The sequence below is a fragment of the Mytilus galloprovincialis genome, chromosome 8, assembly GCF_965363235.1.
Source record: "Mytilus galloprovincialis chromosome 8, xbMytGall1.hap1.1, whole genome shotgun sequence".
NCBI classification, from domain to species: domain Eukaryota; kingdom Metazoa; phylum Mollusca; class Bivalvia; order Mytilida; family Mytilidae; genus Mytilus; species Mytilus galloprovincialis.
The window spans coordinates 26,778,011-26,799,015 of record NC_134845.1 but is presented as its reverse complement, the minus strand read 5'-3'; the positions used below and the strand labels follow the sequence as shown (position 1 = coordinate 26,799,015).

The following is a 21,005-nucleotide window of genomic DNA, read 5'->3' as shown; positions in this document are numbered from 1 at the left end:
TCGAGTGACTCGGGCTCTGAGAGGGTACGGGATAATATCCTGACATAGGAGACATCTGTTGAAAAACCGGAGATGCGAAATTTTGTTGAGGCTGAATAAAGTGCTGCATGTTTTGTTTTCCCTGTATCATTTGACAAGAGTCATAAGAAGTCATAGTAGAAGTAGAAGGTAATATAGGATCAATTTTGTTTTGTACTGCTGCCGATTGTTTATTTACATTTTTAACTTTGTGAGTACTACTCTTTTTTGTTTGTTTTTGTTTTTGAGGTTTCTCACCGCTGATATTTTGATCCTTCGAATTCTTTCTTTTTCGAGTCCCATTTCCATCCTTTTTTGAATTCATACAGTATCACAAGTCAGTTCATTCGTATATTCACAAGAATAAATTCTCATAATATAATTTTAAAGTTCATTTCTAAAAATTTCGTTAATTTTTTAACGAGCCAAAAAATTAACGTCCATACTGTTCACACATGCGCACTATCATTTGTTAGTTACATTGGACTTATTGTCGTACTATGTCCATTAAATAAATATTCATCGTTTTTCTTGGTGTATTCATTGACAAAAATTCTGTAGACATCTATCATAGTGTAATTTGTTTTCTGCTCAGATACATAGCCATGACTTATATATTGAAAAAAAAAATTATTGTAATCAAGAATTTTATTGAGTAAGTCTTTGTTTGGGATTTTGTATCGAAATATCAGTTGTTGAAATTTTATTAAAACATCTAAATTACTCCTTTTTACCTTTACCGTTTAAACCCACTTTGAACCTCTTCGTACATTGGGTTTGTGCAGACATATAATGGACTCGGCAGGCTTTCGGATATTTTCAGGACAATTTTAATTTCGTTCAGGGGTAAATATTAATAACCTTTCGTGTATTTGTATAATTGTATTTTTGTTGTAAGTGTACAGCAAAAATATTGTATCCTTTTGATGTCGAAAGAAATGTTAATATGTTATTTTTGGAAGTTTAATTATTTATGAGTTAATTTGCATTTTTTTAATCTTCATTAAGTGCTGTTGTAGAATACCGGGGGCGAATTTTTGATAGAGAGTCAAATTATATAATGCTAAGTGTTATAACTAAAAGTTGAGCCCTTGTATTTGTAATGACAGTTTAAAAAATTCCTACTTTCGATTTCAAAGACGAGTTATCTACCTTTATATAGAGGCACATGAAGGTACTTAAATAGTTACGTTTTATCAGATATGTTCGAATAAATATACAACTTTAATACTATTAAACGCGATTAAACTTGATAATTTGCGCTATTAAGGATGTATTCTTCTTACATTTCAGTCTCGTTGAAATCTTGTCCTGGAATTATTTCCAAAACATGTGATACAATTTAAAGTGGAAAATATCAATGAATTTTGAAAATATCATAATCAAACATAAATCTGTGAAAAATTCTGTACTTTCTAATAGTTTTTTAGCACTCCAGTTTTCAAATTTTATGACCAATCAAGTCTGTCTTTTTAGCCAAAATTTTGAGAAAATGGATGAGGGGTACAAAAATTGATTTTACAAGAATCATGTACATCCCATATAATTTTTGTCTTTTCTGATTTCTTAGATATGTATGTTTTCAATCATTTATAACAAAAAAATTGAAATGATATGCATTTTGTTCTTAAAACTGAGAAAAATCTCAAATTTACAAAATTGACAGCATGGTGTTATTGTGTAACTATAATTTCTTTTGAGAGATCTAGAGCAAGGACCGATAGCTCTGCACGGGAGATTGGCGTCATATAGGCCATCGCACACCAGTGGTATGACCATCACACTTGGACGATGACAATCGCTACTTAGCGTGACCATCGCACTCCAGCGTTCCTAATGCAAACTCCAAGTTCTACATATACATGATATATATATACCAAAATGATGAAAAGACATTTTGAGTTCAATTTCAGACATTTCACTTACCCCCATCACTTGCCTCAGGGTCGGATACAGGAATTGAAGAAGAGGCTCTATCCTTGTAATGTTTTATTGCTTTTGGGTGAAAGAGTAATATCTTTTCCGATTTTAAGGTTAAATCTGTTCCTGTGCAAGGTCTTAGAACATATAAAATAGTTACATTATGAACCATTTTAACAGATATGATTTCTTACTAAACACAATAAATATTTTAAAATAAGCAAATCTCAAGCAATTATCACCGTCCACAACATCGCATAAAAAAAACTCCACCTGCTTCTAGCCTTTGCAAAGGCGTGTGACAAGGTGCACCATCACAGTTAACGATGATAGTTGGAATACTATGGCGTTTATTTTAAAACCGATCTCTAGTGAACGAAAAGCAGTGCGTTATACTAACTATAAGAAGCTGTATCTACTTCAAACCATCACTAATCAGACAGAGACCAAGAGATCTAGCCTCGGGATGACAAATTAGCTTAAGCGCCTTAAAAATCATAACTATAAGAATAGCACAAACACAAATAACATACAAACAACAAAGCCATACAATTTCATGCAAAGCGATCAAATATCGAGGATTAAACATTTTTTTTTACAGAAGATGATTATGATTATTGTATCGTTGTTTATGGAAATAAAACAGTCGGATTATCTGCCGAAACCTTAAAACCCCTTTATGAATGCAGTTTACACATACAAAATATTACATTTTTCGAAATTCTTAGGGTTTTCCACAACACGTCTTTGATAGATTTTACCGTAGCTGTATTTGGCAATAACTTTCGGGATTTCGTGTCCTTTATAATGCGCTTCAACTAGGTACTGTATTTGGCCTATATTTATCTTTTTTAATTCGAACGTCACTCATGAGTTGTTTGTTTGTAGACTTACTAACACAATCCCCGATTTGTTTAATTAAAACTTAAATGCTTCTTTTTGTAAATTCATTGAGTGTGTAAAAGCGTTGACCGAAGTACATTTTGTATGAAGCTCAGAAGCGCTCCATTCTAAAAATGTGCGGACGGTCAACGCAAAACGCAAACTGTCAACGCAAAACGCAAACAGTCAACACAAAACGTAAACGGTTGACGCAAAAGAAAAACTAAATTATAACAGATGTTTTTCTTTTTTTCGTGCTTTTGTTTAATTACAACGGTATAGTAGATGAAATGTTGGTTGATAGTAAACTTGGAGATAGAAGGAAAAAGAGATATTTATTTTTCCGGCGGTTTCATTCAACGTAATACAATGTCTTCCATATCCGATTTAAACACGATGTGATAGACATATATTTCTTCATTCATGCACAATCGTTATGAATTTCATTATAGGTAATGGCGTACATACAGCCTATAACTGTCCCACCTGGAGCAATAAGGCGACAAGCGTTGGAGGATGTACTAAAATACTCATCGGACACACAGCTTGTTGAACAATCATTAGAAGAGTACAGAGATATGTTGTTGGTTGAAATACATTTTTCAGAAATTGATCCTGACAAAGTATGTATAAAGTTGACTTAATTGTTGTCTGAAAACTAGTTAACTTGTCTTGTCTTGTATCTGTCGAATAAATAGATCTGACGAATATCTTTAGTAAACGACGAGTTTCTACCCTTACTGAAAAAATCAGCCTCCTGCAAACATTTGCTGCAAGTCTGCTGCGAACTTGCTGCAGACTTGCAGCGAACATAGAGTCCGTGTTTGCGGCGTGTTTGCTGCAAATACGCTGCAGGTCTGCTGCAAACAATTTACCATGCAAATGAGTGTTTGCCGCAGACCTGCTGCAAACATTTATATGCAAATGAGTGTTTGCTGCAGACCTGCTGCAAACATATTTATGCAAATTAATCTTTTTCCTGTCTGTTTGCTGCAGACCTGCTGCAAACATTTATATGCAAATGAGTGTTTGCCGCAGACCTGCTGCAAACATATTTATGCAAATTAATCTTTCTCCTGCGTGTTTGCTGTAGACCTGCTGCAAACATTTTTATTTAAATCAATCTGTTATACAATTAATTAATGTCATGTTGTGTACACATCATTTTATCTATATTACACAGCAAATTCTTAAAAAGTTATGTTACATCCATCCATTCATAAAATAATTCATTTACTTTATCATTTGAAAAATTATCAATGCATAAGCTTATACCTTTTAACATGTTCAATAAGTTAAATTAATTCCATTGGCAAGTACGTTCTCAAATGAATTACTTGCATGAATCTTAAGTTAAAAAGATTTATTTGAATTTTTTTTGCGCATGTATATGATTATATACAGCTATAGTTAAACTAAAATTGTCACAAAATTCAACTAGACTTATACATATATTTTGTAAGTTATAATCTCTAAGCATATGAGGGAGAACTGTATATATAATTGCATGGTTACATATTTGAAAATGTATTTTAAACCTCATGCAGATATTTTCGGAGGGAATGAATTTCATAAGTTAACATTCTACGATGAATATGTACTTACAAGTAATGTCTTTAAAACCTAATCTGTTAATTGCCAAACTATAATGCTTCCCTGAACACTAATATATATCATGACACAAACATCACCAACATTTTCAAATTTCAAATCTTTTATCTTTCAGGAAGTTACCAATAGGCATGCTCAGTCGTTTTATGTAGTTTCTTGCAATGCTCTTGCAAACATATAAAATTGTCAAAGATTCCTGCAATCTAGCTGCGAACATCCCTTATATTCTAGTTTTTCCTGCAATCTTACTGCAAACATATTTGTTTCTGCAACCTTGCCGCAAGCTTGCAGCAAAAAGCTGCAATGTTTGCAGGAGGTTTGCAGCTAGCTGCGAACATCTGCAAACATTATTCAAAGGGTTCCTGCAAGCATTTTGTTTGCAGCAGACCTGCAGCAAGTTTGCAGCAGATCTGCTGCAAACATTTCAGTTCTGTAAGGGTAGTTTCTGAAATGTATTGACATCAAAATGTCACCTACAGCTAAAAACGAATAGCTAAAGAAGTTCTAAATGTTTTAATTCAATGAATAATATTCTATTCGTTTAAATTTGTTCAATTATGCAAAACAACAAAATGTTCAAAGACAATACTAAAAAGCCCTATGATACACACAAAAAAGACAAGATTTGCAATAGTAAAGGTTTGCATTTACAAATATTTGCAGGTAACAAAAAATAATACAAAGTACTGTAATAGTCAAGTTTGACATATTTATACACCGTTATTGCTTTCAAACTCCAGTGGTACATGATATATAAAGCATGAAGATGGAATTGTTACTGTTCAGCTGAATTATCTATTGTAAAGGATCGTACACATTAAAATAACTTAAGATGCAGTCACAAAAATAATTATATTATTAGTACTCTGAACCAGTGACGACTTTACAACAGATTTTATCCATCTGGTCACCAGCAGTGATGGTGATACTAGGCTGAAAAAACATTCTGTATATATAATGCGTCTAAACATCAATCTGAGTATGAAGAGTAATTATAAACAAAAAAGTCTTCAAAGTTGAAGATGCACATAGACCTTGGTGAGCGACACAAGTTATAAAGTCCCATAACTCTAGAATAACGAATCGGACAATTTTCAAAATCTGTAGTATTTTATTTAAACCAATTCCAACAATAATTATTGCTTAAAAGTTTCCATTTAATTGATCAAAAGATACTCAAGCTACGGAACAATATGTAAAACATTTACGTGATTCCGAAGAGGGGCTTCTTTTAATTAATCCCAACAGAGTCATGAAATCAATCCGAGCATGATGGATTATGTGCACGCTATGAAAACAGAGCACCTAAAACTGAAGATTAAAGTTCCGTAACTTTTGAACGACAAGAAAAAAGTTGATATGTGAAAACTCACTGATATTTTTCCAAAGCTGATAAAAATTAATCAGTAAAAGGATACTTGTATTGTTTTTCAATAGTATAAAATTTTGGCAGAGGTGTTCAGTATATATTTTTTCAATAGTATTTGACCGAGTTGTTTAGTGCATTATTTTTCAATAGTATCTAGCCGACGTGTTTAGTGCATACATTTCCAATAGTATTTGGCCGAAGCGTTCGTTATGGTTTTAATTTACCATGTAAATACCAGTAGCCATTTTCATTTATTTTTACATCGAGATGACCGTGTGGGCATTACAGTGTATTGCTATCGCCTTGATTAACACACGTAACGTTTGCTTTGGGTTTGTAACCGATATATAAACATGAATAATACGCGGATATTAACTAGTACAAAGTAACACTCCTGCCTACAGGTGCGGTCTTTGCCGTAAAGTGCATTCAACGAGACTCGTCACCAACTATATAAAGACTTCCATAAAAAATCAGAAGAGGTGGTATGATTGCCAATGAAATAACTCTCCACTAGAGACCAAATGACAGAGAATTTTCAGTTTTAAAGGCACCGTTTAAAAAAAATGTAAAACAATTCAAAAGAGAAAAAACTAACGACCTAACTTAAGTACCAAACAATGAACGAAAAACAAATATGTTACACAGCTTAGGACAGGAACATACAGACGTTTGTTATAAATACATCTCTTCAATGAATTGTGATAAAAATACTTTTGTTTAGAACATAAATTAATAATATGAAAATGTTTTGTCGTTATATATATATATATATATAAAAAAAAATGACAAAATAAATAGTCAACGATTAATCTTAAAGGGCGATCATGATGGATCATGTAATATGATTCTGTACACTACAGAATATAATATATAAAAAGTCAAAAAGGGTACAACATCACCATTAAATAACTATAAATTGAACAAATATTAGATATTTCGGATAACAGATATCCTTCTTCGGTAATAGCACGATGTCAAATGAATCATGTCAATATATTCAAATTGAGACACTATCAAAATCTTGAACGTTTATACAATTTAAGCGGACACCACAGACGCTGGTACAATTTTAAAATTTCCAAACACGGCGCAAAGATTACAAAGATATGCCAAGTAAAAATAGTTATTTGCGATGTTAACTGGCACAACTCTAAATTTTCAAAGGTTGTGACAGTTTAGATGTGATAACTGCATGGAGGGCACTCCTCAAACAAAAAAATCAAAAATGCCCTAACCGATCCAAGTTGGTATACTATTTCAAATTTGACAACGGTAGGGCAATTGCAACAGAAACTACATATTTAAGCCTCCTAAACGAATAGCAGTTTAACAATGATTAGAAAAATAAGTTTTATCTAATAAGGTAAAATAATTGAACGTGGCTACGTACTTAAACATCCATCCCAAATGAATGGAGCCCTGTAATTTAAACTAGTAATTTAAACATCTTCAAACTGTAAAGCCAGTACGGAAGGCGGAGTTACTGGAAACAATTGATGACAGGAAAATGAGTGACTCATTCTATGTTTTTTCATTTAATTCCTCTGGGGAAACTGTCCTTAACTTTCTTATCCAAAATCTTTCCCGAGCGACTCTGTCGACCTTCGACCAACCGTCGTTTAGGTCTATGATTGTGATGGTAAGGTTTTTGAGATCAGCTTGGGCGTGCGTTTGTTGAATGGCTGCTCTGTCTCGCATGCAGTATGTTGGCGAGACAGAGCAGCCATTCAACAAACGCATGAATGGTCATCGAAGTGACTACACTTGAAGTTGGCGAGACAGAGCAGCCATTCAACAACCTACCCGTAAGTCGTCATTTGAGATCACCTGAGCAAGCCCAGGCTGATCTCAAAAACCTTACCTTATATATAAGAACGTTTTGCGACAACCCCGACAAGGACCGGTAACTTTGTAATTGTTTTCCCGGGAAAAAATGAATGCCTACTCATATCCAATCTTTTAGAATAATCAACTTTTTACAGAACAGTGTCTACCATGCACTTGTACTGCTCTAATATAAGAATAATATAATAGAATTATATGCAAATGGATGAAAATTTAATGTATACACATGAAACTGTTATATAATATAATTTATCGCTTTTTTTTGTAGTTTTTCTTTTGTGATAATTCTTCATATCATGCTACTCGTTTGAGATAGAAAAATTATCTCTAGAAACTAAAGAGGCACGTGGCGTTGCAAACGAATTTGACATGAAATTGACAACGTCGTCATAGGTAAAATAGCGATAAACAGATTACTATTGGTCATCTCAACTCGATTGCATTTCACGCTTTCGCCGTCCTGGATTAAGCGAGAAAATCAATCTCGTTGAGATGATTAACGATAATCTATAAATATAACAACAAACCAGTGTATACTTATAGATTATCGTTGATCATCTCAACGATATTGATTTTCTCGCGTTGGTCGGTACGGCGAAAGCGAGAAAAGCAATCGAGTTGAGATGACCAATGATTATCTGTTTACCGCTATTTTACCTATGACGACGTTGCCAATTTCGTGTCAATTTCATTAGCAACGCCACGTGCCTCTTCAGTTTCTAGAGGTAATTTTCCATCTCAAGCGAGTAGCATTATCTGAAAAATTATCACAAAAAAAGATCAAAGGAAAAATTCATAAAATAGCGATAATGATTTGTATCACTACAATATAATAGTTATTACGATGAGGTTGAATTTCCTGTCATTAATTCATCATTCACGCACGAACTTGTCTCAGAAAAAATATATCCCTGTACATTAACCTCAGTTTCAGGTATAGAGGTGGGATTTTTTTTCTGTAACAAGTGCTTTTGACCATCTACAAGAACTTGCGGTCATCCGATGTTCAGTACTTCAGTACTTTGATTGTAAATTGTGAGCATTTGGATATCATTATCAGAAGCATCAAGAGACATCTACCTAATGATAAAAATATCCAAAAAGACACCTAGTGGGCGACATACATTTTGCATCAATAGATATATATTTATACAGTAGGAAAGTTGTATTGAAATGGCAGTAATAAGATTTAATAATGTGTAATGTATTCAGATGAAAATATCCCTTTATCTTATATGTTTGTTTCACCTAAAAGTTGTTTATCATTTTTAATGTTCTTTTGTATTTTTAGCATGTGTATCTATGCAAAAAGTACAAGCATATCTCAGTGACAAGTTATACCAATTTCGCCAAGGATCTATTAGAAGAGAACAAGAATAGCAAGCTGATCAAACATATCTATGGCATTTACAAGTCCAAACAACTTGCACTCTGTCAAAAAGCAATGCTCGAATATAGCTTACTGAAAGCCATCTGTACAGCATATGAAAAACAGGTAAGATATATATTCAAACTTAAGGATAGGGTGAATTACTTCCATCACTTATTGAAAAGATAGTCGTATGTAAAGTTTTGTAAAATTTTGGTCAAGGTAGACAAGTTTTTGATGAAGTTGAAGTTCAATCAACTTGAAACTCAGTACACATGTTCCCAATGATATGATCTTTTTGATTATAAGACATTTTAGTACAAGGTTTTATTTTACGGTAGGACGGTTGGGATTGATTTTTGGGGTTATTGTCTATGCTGTTTTGTAATTAAGGGCCAAAAACAATTATTTGACTGGGTTTAAGACAATAACTTGAGTAAAAGAGATGCTGCTTTTGGTCTAAATTTGAACACACTGTTCCTCACTACAAAAGGAAGGTGTTGGGATAAAAAAAAATATTGGCATAGCTGTTTAGGAATAAGGGCCCAAAAAGGGTCTAACAAAAACATTTTTTTTGTCACAGACTATAACTTAGGTATAAGTGTATATGGATCTCTATTAAATTTTTAGCACAAGGTTCCATACCACAATAGGAAGGTTGAGATTTATTTTTGTGGTTATCTTAGCTGTTTAGAAATTAGGGAATGAAAAGAGTCCAGAAACAAGCATTTTAATGGTTCAGGACACAAATTTATGTAAAAAAAATATGGATCTCTATTTAACTAAAATTAAACTTATTTTGATATAAACAAATACAAAATCTTAGGATTCTGATAATTTCTTTTATATTTTGGGCACAGTTATCAAGTTGGTTGAAGATGGGGCCCCAAATTAAATATTGTTTGATTTTAACAAAAATGAAAATATGGAGTTCTTTGATATGCTGAATTTAAGTGTGTATTTAAATTTCGGATTTTAAGTTCTGTTATCGAATTGGTTCACATTTGGATCCAAAGTATCCAAATGAAAAAATTGAAGTCTTGGTTTTTTTTTATAATCTGATTTCAACCATATTTAGAATTTGGATATTTGCCTATAATTGATCATGTTGGTAATTGTCGAATTTCAAATAATTGAAGTATAAAGACCAAATTCATTCTGACAAAGTATGTCAGAAACTATGTTTTAGCAAATGACAAAAGAGATATTTTGAAGACATTGATTAATATTTAAGATTTATAGATTTTTTCATTTGATATGATTACATTTTGTAATGCTATTTTGGAAATTATATAATTTTCTTATTATGACCCTGCCATAGAGGAGAGGGCAAACAGTTGCACCCTTGTATATCCATACATAAAAAAATGGTTTCTGTTTTCTGCTCTTTAACTTTAGTTTGCCTCAACTGGATGTTATGATACTGTAATACTATGCGTATTACCACAAAACACAAATCAACTTGGAATTTGTCCCTTTGTAACGTTATATGCAAGTTGGTCCTTTTATGTATCTCCATTTATTTGGTAAAATTGTTACAAGAATTTTGAGGTAGGTTTGTTTGTTGTTTTGTATAAACTAATTATCTAGATGCTTTGTATGAATATATATATTTTTTATGAAGCAAACTCGATTAAAAACTAAGCTTATATAGTCATTTAATAAACATGGATTTGGATTTTTGATTTTGGGACAAGTATTTAAGTTGGTCCAAATCGGACCCAAAATTAAACTTCGTTTGATTTCAACTATGGGCCGCGTCGGATAGAAATCGACCTTATGAAAATGCATATTGATATAGTATCAACCTATTCGCGTTGGAAAATCTCTGTGGAAATTCTACATGCCTAACTGCTTAAAAGTTGAGCTGTTGTAAAAAAATCTACAAAATATTTCAAAGTTTATCCTGTATTTCGTATTTAAATTTCCAAAATCAATTTTTTCTTTTTCTTTTATATGAGCATGTATACTAAAGGTCAATTTCTATCTGATGCAGCTCATATATTGTATGTATATAGGGTTTTTCGAAATGCTGAATCTAAACAGCTGTTTTTTTCAGTTTTACAAGCCATATAGTTTTAACTTTCTTTTTTTCAGTTTTACAAGCCCTACAGTCTTTACTTTTGTTTTTTTTTCCAGTTTTACAAGCCATACAGTCTTCAATTTTTTCATTTTTTCAGTTTTACAAGCCATACAGTCTTTACTTTTGTTTTTTTTTCAGTTTAACAAGCCATACAGTCTTCACTTTTTTTTTTTTCAGTTTTACAATCTAAACAGTCTTTACTTTTTTTCTTTTTTTTCAGTTTTACAAGCCATACATTTTTTACGTTTTTTTTTTTTTTTTTAGTTTTACAAGCCATACGGTCTTTACGTTGTTTTTTTTTTAAGTTTTAGAAGCCATACGGTCTTTACTTTTTTTTTCAGTTTTACAAGCCATACAGTCTTTATTTTTTGTTTTTTTTTTAGATTTACAAGCCATGCAGTCTTTACTTTGTTTTTCTCAGTTTTACAAGTCATATCGTCTTTACTTTTGTTTTTTTTTTCAGTTTTACAAGCCATACAGTCATTACTTTTGGTTTTTTTAATTTTACAAGCCAAACAGTCTTTACTTTTTTTTTTTCAGTTTTACAAGCCATACAGTCTTTACTTTTTTTTTCTTCAGTTTTACAAGTCATATAGTCTTCACTTTTGTTTTCTTTTAAGTTTTACAAGCCATACAGTCTTTACTTGTGTGTTTTTTTTTCGTTTTACAAGCCATACAGTCTTTACTTTTTTGTTTAAGTTTTACAAGCCATACAGTTTTTACTTTTGTTTTTTTTTCAGTTTTGCAAGCCATACAGTCATTACTTTTGGTTTTTTTAAATTTACAAGCCAAACAGTCTTTACTTTTTTCTTTTGTTTTCAGTTTTGCAAGCCATACAGTCTTTACTTTTGTTTTTTTTTCAGTTTTACAAGCCATACAGTCTTTACTTTTTTTCTCTTCAGTTTTAAAAGCCATACAGTCTTTATTTTTTTCCGTTTTACAAGCCATACAGTCTTTACTTTTTTTGTCTTCAGTTTTACAAGCCATACAGTCATTACTTTTGTTTTTTTAAATTTTACAAGCCAAACAGTCTTTACTTTTTTTTTTTTTTCAGTTTTACAAGTCATATAGTCTTTACTTTTGTTTTTTCCGCTTTATAAGCCATACAGTCTTTACTTTTTTCAGTTTTACAAGCCATACAGTCTTTACTTTTTTTTCTTCAGTTTTACAAGTCATATAGTCTTTACTTTTGTTTTTTTTCAGTTTTACAAGCCATACAGTCTTTACTTTTTTTTTCAGTTTTACAAGCCATGCAGTCTTTTCTTTGGTTTTCTCAGTTTTACAAGCCATACAGTCATTACTTTTGGTTTTTTTCTTCAGTTTTACAAGCCATACAGTCTTTACTTTTTTTGTCAGTTTTACAAGTCATATAGTCTTTACTTTTGTGTTTTTTCAGTTTTACAAGCCATACAGTCTTTACTTTTGTTTTTTTTCCGTTTTACAAGCCATACAGTCTTTACTTTTTTTTCGTCAGTTTTACAAGTCATATAGTCTTTACTTTTGTTTTTTTTCAGTTTTACAAACCATACAGTCATTACTTTTGGCTTTTTTAATTTTACAAGCCAAACAGTCTTTACTTTTGGTTTTTTTTTTCAGTTTTACAAGCCATACAGTCTTTACGTTGTTTTTTTTTTAAGTTTTAGAAGCCATACGGTCTTTACTTTTTTTTTCAGTTTTACAAGCCATACAGTCTTTATTTTTTGTTTTTTTTTTAGATTTACAAGCCATGCAGTCTTTACTTTGTTTTTCTCAGTTTTACAAGTCATATCGTCTTTACTTTTGTTTTTTTTTTCAGTTTTACAAGCCATACAGTCATTACTTTTGGTTTTTTTAATTTTACAAGCCAAACAGTCTTTACTTTTTTTTTTTCAGTTTTACAAGCCATACAGTCTTTACTTTTTTTTTCTTCAGTTTTACAAGTCATATAGTCTTCACTTTTGTTTTCTTTTAAGTTTTACAAGCCATACAGTCTTTACTTGTGTGTTTTTTTTTCGTTTTACAAGCCATACAGTCTTTACTTTTTTGTTTAAGTTTTACAAGCCATACAGTTTTTACTTTTGTTTTTTTTTCAGTTTTGCAAGCCATACAGTCATTACTTTTGGTTTTTTTAAATTTACAAGCCAAACAGTCTTTACTTTTTTCTTTTGTTTTCAGTTTTGCAAGCCATACAGTCTTTACTTTTGTTTTTTTTTCAGTTTTACAAGCCATACAGTCTTTACTTTTTTTCTCTTCAGTTTTAAAAGCCATACAGTCTTTATTTTTTTCCGTTTTACAAGCCATACAGTCTTTACTTTTTTTGTCTTCAGTTTTACAAGCCATACAGTCATTACTTTTGTTTTTTTAAATTTTACAAGCCAAACAGTCTTTACTTTTTTTTTTTTTTCAGTTTTACAAGTCATATAGTCTTTACTTTTGTTTTTTCCGCTTTATAAGCCATACAGTCTTTACTTTTTTCAGTTTTACAAGCCATACAGTCTTTACTTTTTTTTCTTCAGTTTTACAAGTCATATAGTCTTTACTTTTGTTTTTTTTCAGTTTTACAAGCCATACAGTCTTTACTTTTTTTTTCAGTTTTACAAGCCATGCAGTCTTTTCTTTGGTTTTCTCAGTTTTACAAGCCATACAGTCATTACTTTTGGTTTTTTTCTTCAGTTTTACAAGCCATACAGTCTTTACTTTTTTTGTCAGTTTTACAAGTCATATAGTCTTTACTTTTGTGTTTTTTCAGTTTTACAAGCCATACAGTCTTTACTTTTGTTTTTTTTCCGTTTTACAAGCCATACAGTCTTTACTTTTTTTTCGTCAGTTTTACAAGTCATATAGTCTTTACTTTTGTTTTTTTTCAGTTTTACAAACCATACAGTCATTACTTTTGGCTTTTTTAATTTTACAAGCCAAACAGTCTTTACTTTTGGTTTTTTTTTTCAGTTTTACAAGCCATACAGTCTTAACGTTTTTTTCGTCTGTTTTACAAGTCATATAGTCTTCACTTTTGTTTTCTTTAAAGTTTTACAAGCCATACAGTCTTTACTTTTGGTTTTTTTTTCGTTTTACAAGCCATACAGTCTTTACTTTTTTTTCAGTTTTACAAGCCATACAGTCTTTACTTTCGTTTTTTTCAGTTTTGCAAGCCATACAGTCATTACTTTTGGTCTTTTAATTTTACAAGCCAAACAGTCTTTACTTTTTTTTTTTTTTCAGTTTTGCAAGCCATACAGTCTTTACCTTTTTTTTTCAGTTTTACAAGCCATACAGTCTTTACTTTTTTTTCCATTAGTTTTAAAAGCCATACAGTAATTACTTTTTTTTCCGTTTTACAAACCATACAGTCTTTACTTTTTTTTCAGTTTTACAAGCCATACAGTCATTACTTTTGGTTGTTTTTCAGTTTTACAAGTCATATAGTCTTTACTTATGTTTTTTTCAGTTTTACAAGCCATACAGTCTTTATTTTTGTTTTTTTTCCGTTTTACAAGCCATACAGTCTTTACTTTTTTTTCCGTTTTACAAGCCATACAGTCTTTACTTTTTTTTCCGTTTTACAAGCCATACAGTCTTTACTTTTCTTGTTTTCCGTTTTACAAGCCATACAGTCTTTACTTTTTCTTTTTGTCAGTTTTACAAGCCATACAATCTTTACTTTTTTTTCAGTTTTACAAACCATACAGTTTTTACTTTTTTTTCAGTTTTACAAGCCATACAGTTTTTACTTTTTTTTTCAGTTTTACAAGCCATACAGTCTTTACTTTTGTTTTTTCAGTTTAAAAGACATACAGTCTTTACTTTTTTTATTTTATTTTTTCAAGCCATCTAGTCTTTACTTTTTTTCAGTTTTACAAGTCATACAGTCTTTACTTTTGTTTTTTTTTTAGTTTTACAAGCCATACAGTCTTTACTTTTGTTTTTTTAAGTTTCACAGGCCATACAGTCTTGACTTTTGTATTTTCAGTTTTACAAGCCATACAGTCTTTACTTTTTTTTTTCAGTTTTACAAGCCATACAGTCTTTATTTTTGTTTATTTTTCAGTTTTACAAGCCATTAGGTCTTTTTTTTCAGTTTTACAAGCCATACAGTCTTTATTTTTGTTTATCTTTCAGTTTTACAAGCCATACAGTCTTTACTTTTGTTTTTTTTTTCAGTTTTACAAGCTATACAGTCTTTACTTTTTTACTTTTTTTTCATTTTTACAAGCCATACAGTCTTTAATTTTCTTTTTTTTTCAGTTTTACAAGCCATACAGTCTTTACTTTTGTTTTTTTCAGTTTTACAAGCTATACAGTCTTTGCTTTTGATTTTTTTCTATTTTACAAGCCATACAGTCTTTACTTTTGTTTTTCTCAGTTTTACAAGCCATACAGTCTTTACTTTTGTTTTGTTTTCAGTTTTACAAGCCATACAGGTTTCAGTTTTGCAAGCCATAGTCTTTACTTTTTTTTTTCAGTTTTACAAGCCATACAGTCTTTACTTTTGTTTGTTTCAGTTTTACAAGCCATACAGTCTTTACTTTTTTTTTCAGTTTTACAAGCCATACAGTCTTTACTTTTGTTTTGTTTTCAGTTTTACAAGCCATACAGTTTTCAATTTTACAAGCCATACAGTCTTTACTTTTGTTTTTTTTCAGATTTACAAGCCATACAGTCTTTACTTTTTTTTTCTTCAGTTTTAAAAGCCGTACAGTCTTTACTTTTCTTTTTTTTTTCAGTTTTACAGGCCATACAGTCTTTACTTTTGTGTTTTTAAGATTTACAAGCCATACAGTCTATACTTTTTTTTTCAGTTTTACAAGCCATACAGTCTTTACTTTTGTTTTGTTTTCAGTTTTACAAGCCATACAGTTTTCAGTTTTACAAGCCATAAGGTCTTTACTTTTGTTTTTTTTCAGTTTTACAAGCCATACAGTCTTTACTTTTGTTTTGTTTTCAGTTTTAAAAGCCATACAGTCTTTTTTTTTTCTCTTCAGTTTTAAAAGCCATACAGTCTTTATTTTTTTCCGTTTTACAAGCCATACAGTCTTTACTTTTTTTTTCAGTCTTACAAGCCATACAGTCATTACTTTTGGTTTTTTTAATTTTACAAGCCATACAGTCTTTACTTTTGTTTTGTTTTCAGTTTTAAAAGCCATACAGTCTTTATTTTTCTTTTCTTCAGTTTTAAAAGCCATACAGTCTTTATTTTTTTCCGTTTTACAAGCCATACAGTCTTTACTTTTTTTTTCAGTTTTACAAACCATACAGTCTTTACTTTTGGTTTTTTTTCAGATTTACAAGCCATACAGTCTTTACTTTTGTTTTTTTTTTCAGTTTTACAAGCCATACAGTCTTTATTTTTGTTTATTTTTCAGTTTTACAAGCCATTAGGTCTTTTTTTTCAGTTTTACAAGCCATACAGTCTTTATTTTTGTTTATCTTTCAGTTTTACAAGCCATACAGTCTTTACTTTTGTTTTTTTTTTCAGTTTTACAAGCTATACAGTCTTTACTTTTTTACTTTTTTTTCATTTTTACAAGCCATACAGTCTTTAATTTTCTTTTTTTTTCAGTTTTACAAGCCATACAGTCTTTACTTTTGTTTTTTTCAGTTTTACAAGCTATACAGTCTTTGCTTTTGATTTTTTTCTATTTTACAAGCCATACAGTCTTTACTTTTGTTTTTCTCAGTTTTACAAGCCATACAGTCTTTACTTTTGTTTTGTTTTCAGTTTTACAAGCCATACAGGTTTCAGTTTTGCAAGCCATAGTCTTTACTTTTTTTTTCAGTTTTACAAGCCATACAGTCTTTACTTTTGTTTGTTTCAGTTTTACAAGCCATACAGTCTTTACTTTTTTTTTTCAGTTTTACAAGCCATACAGTCTTTACTTTTGTTTTGTTTTCAGTTTTACAAGCCATACAGTTTTCAATTTTACAAGCCATACAGTCTTTACTTTTGTTTTTTTTCAGATTTACAAGCCATACAGTCTTTACTTTTTTTTTCTTCAGTTTTAAAAGCCGTACAGTCTTTACTTTTCTTTTTTTTTTCAGTTTTACAGGCCATACAGTCTTTACTTTTGTGTTTTTAAGATTTACAAGCCATACAGTCTATACTTTTTTTTTCAGTTTTACAAGCCATACAGTCTTTACTTTTGTTTTGTTTTCAGTTTTACAAGCCATACAGTTTTCAGTTTTACAAGCCATAAGGTCTTTACTTTTGTTTTTTTCAGTTTTACAAGCCATACAGTCTTTACTTTTGTTTTGTTTTCAGTTTTAAAAGCCATACAGTCTTTTTTTTTTCTCTTCAGTTTTAAAAGCCATACAGTCTTTATTTTTTTCCGTTTTACAAGCCATACAGTCTTTACTTTTTTTTTCAGTCTTACAAGCCATACAGTCATTACTTTTGGTTTTTTTAATTTTACAAGCCATACAGTCTTTACTTTTGTTTTGTTTTCAGTTTTAAAAGCCATACAGTCTTTATTTTTCTTTTCTTCAGTTTTAAAAGCCATACAGTCTTTATTTTTTTCCGTTTTACAAGCCATACAGTCTTTACTTTTTTTTTCAGTTTTACAAACCATACAGTCTTTACTTTTGGTTTTTTTTCAGATTTACAAGCCATACAGTCTTTACTTTTGTTTTTTTTTTCAGTTTTACAAGCCATACAGTCTTTACTTTTTTTTTCAGTTTTACAAGCCATACAGTCTTTACTTTTTTTTTTCAGTTTTACAAGCCATACAGTCTTTACTTTTTTTCTCTTCAGTTTTATAAGCCATACAGTCTTTATTTTTTCCCGTTTTTACAAGCCATACAGTCTTAATTTTTTTTTTCAGTTTTACAATCCATACAGTCTTTACTTTTTTTTTCAGATTTACAAGCCATACAGTCTTTACTTTTTTTTTTCAGTTTTAAAAGCCGTACAGTCTTTACTTTTCTTTTTTTTTTCAGTTTTACAAGCCATACAGTCTTTACTTTTTTTTTCTCAGTTTTACAAGCCATACAGTCTTTACTTTTGTTTTTTTTTTTCAGTTTTACAAGCCATACAGTCTTTACCTTTTTTCTCTTCAGTTTTAAAAGCCGTACAGTCTTTATTTTTTTCCGTTTTACAAGCCATACAGTCTTTACTTTTTTTTTCAGTTTAACAAGCCATACAGTCATTACTTTTGGTTTTTTTTAATTTTACAAGCCAAACAGTCTTTACTTTTTTTTTTTCAGTTTTACAAGTCATATAGTCTTTACTTTTGTTTTTTTCAGTTTTTCAAGTCATATAGTCTTTACTTTTGTTTTTTCCGCTTTATAAGCCATACAGTCTTTACTTTTTTCAGTTTTACAAGCCATACAGTCTTTACTTTTTTTTCTTCAGTTTTTCAAGTCATATAGTCTTTACTTTTGTTTTTTTTTTCAGTTTTACAAGCCATACAGTCTTTACTTTTTTTTCAGTTTTACAAGCCATGCAGTCTTTTCTTTGTTTTTCTCAGTTTTACAAGCCATACAGTCATTACTTTTGGTTTTTTTCTTCAGTTTTGCAAGCCATACAGTCTTTACTTTTTTTCGTCAGTTTTACAAGTCATATAGTCTTTACTTTTGTGTTTTTTCAGTTTTACAAGCCATACAGTCTTTATTTTTGTTTTTTTTCCGTTTTACAAGCCATACAGTCTTTACTTTTTTATCGTCAGTTTTACAAGTCATATAGTCTTTACTTTCGTTTTTTTCAGTTTTACAAGCCATACAGTCATTACTTTTGGCTTTTTTAATTTTACAAGCGAAACAGTCTTTACTTTTGTTTTTTTTTCAGTTTTACAAGCCATACAGTCTTTACGTTTTTTTCGTCAGTTTTACAAGTCATATAGTCTTCACTTTTGTTTTCTTTAAAGTTTTACAAGCCATACAGTCTTTACTTTATTTTTGTTTTTTTTCCGTTTTACAAGCCATACAGTCTTTACTTTTTTATCGTCAGTTTTACAAGTCATATAGTCTTTACTTTCGTTTTTTTCAGTTTTACAAGCCATACAGTCATTACTTTTGGCTTTTTTAATTTTACAAGCGAAACAGTCTTTACTTTTGTTTTTTTTTCAGTTTTACAAGCCATACAGTCTTTACGTTTTTTTCGTCAGTTTTACAAGTCATATAGTCTTCACTTTTGTTTTCTTTAAAGTTTTACAAGCCATACAGTCTTTACTTTTTTTTTTTTTTTCGTTTTGCAAGCCATACAGTCTTTACTTTTTTTTCAGTTTTACAAGCCATACAGTCTATACTTTTTTTCCAGTTTTACAAGCCATACAGTCTTTACTTTTGTTTTGTTTTTTTTAGTTTTACAAGCCATACAGTCTATACTCTTGTTTGTTTCAGTTTTACAAGCTATACAGTCTTTACTTTTTTTTTTCATTTTTACAAGCCATAAAGTTTTTACTTTTTTTTTTTTTTTTTCAATTTTACAAGCCATACAGTCTTTGCTTTTGTTTTTTTTTCTATTTTACAAGCCATACAGTGTTTACTTTTGTTTGTTTCAGTTTTACAAGCCATACAGTCTTTACTTTTTTTTTCTTCAGTTTTACAAGCTATACAGTCATTACTTTTGTTGTTTTTTTTCAGTTTTACAAACATACAGTCTTTACTTTTTTACTTTTTTTTCATTTTTACAAGTCATACAGTCTTTACTTCTTTCTTTTTTTCAGTTTTACAAGCCATACAGTCTTTACTTTTGTTTTTTTTTTCAGTTTTACAAGCTATACAGTCTTTGCTTTTGATTTGTTTTCAGTTTTACAAGCCATATAGTCTATACTTTTTTTCCAGTTTTACAAGCCATACAGTCTTTACTTTTGTTTTGTTTTCAGTTTGACAAGCCATACAGTCTAGACTCTTGTTTGTTTCAGATTTACAAGCTATACAGTCTTTACTTTTCTTTTTTTTTCAGTTTTACAAGCCATACAGTTTTTACTTTTGTTTTTTTTTCAATTTTACAAGCCATACAGTCTTTGCTTTTGTTTTTTTTTCTATTTTACAAGCCATACAGTCTTTACTTTTGTTTGTTTCAGTTTTACAAGCCATACAGTCTTTACTTTTTTTTTTCAGTTTTACAAGCTATACAGTCTTTACTTTTTTTTCAGTTTTACAAGCTATACAGTCTTTACTTTTTTACTTTTTTTTCATTTTTACAAGCCATACAGTCTTTTCTTTTGTTTATTTTCAGTTTTACAAGCTATACAGTCTTTACTTTTGTTTTTTTTTTCAGTTTTACAAGCTATACAGTCTTTACTCTTTTTTTTCAGTTTTACAGGCCATACAGTCTTTACTTTTGTTTGTTTCAGTTTTACAAGCTATACAGTCTTTACTTTTGGGTTTTTTTTTTCAGTTTTACAAGCCATACAGTTTTTACTTTTGTTTTTTTTTCAATTTTACAAGCCATACAGTCTTTGCTTTTGTTTGTTTTTCAGTTTTACAAGCCATACAGTTTGTTTTTCAGTTTTACAAGCTATACAGTCTTCACTTTTGGTTTTTTTTTCAGTTTTACAAGCCATACAGTATTTACTTTATTTTTTTTTTCGTTTTACAAGCCATACAGTCTTTACTTTTTTTTTCAATTTTACAAGCCATACAGTCTTTACTTTTGTTTTTTCAGTTTTGCAAGCCATACAGTCTTTACTTTTGTTTTCTTTAAAGTTTTACAAGCCATACCGTCTTTACTTTTTTTTCAGTTTTACAAGGCATACAGTCTTTACTTTTGTTTTTTTCAGTTTTGCAAGCCATACAGTCTTTACTTTTGTTTTGTTTTCAGTTTTACAAGCCATACAGTCTATACTTTTTTTCCAGTTTTACAAGCCATACAGTCTTTACTTTTTTTTTCAGTCTTACAAGCCATACAGTCATTACTTTTGGTTTTTTTAATTTTACAAGCCATACAGTCTTTACTTTTGTTTTGTTTTCAGTTTTAAAAGCCATAC

General features: G+C 30.2%; 1 protein-coding gene across 1 annotated transcript in view; it reads left to right on the top strand.

Annotated features, from left to right (window-relative positions):
* The first annotated feature begins 790 nt into the window (after positions 1-790).
* The window catches only part of LOC143043206 (uncharacterized), a 62,160-nt gene continuing 41,945 nt past the window's right edge, over positions 791-21,005 (top strand). The window contains exons 1-3 of the mRNA XM_076215618.1: positions 791-864; positions 3,273-3,443; positions 8,940-9,143. Coding sequence (XP_076071733.1) covers positions 3,276-3,443; positions 8,940-9,143 — 372 coding nt within the window. The 5' untranslated portion in view covers positions 791-864; positions 3,273-3,275. The remainder of the gene's footprint in view (positions 865-3,272; positions 3,444-8,939; positions 9,144-21,005) is intronic.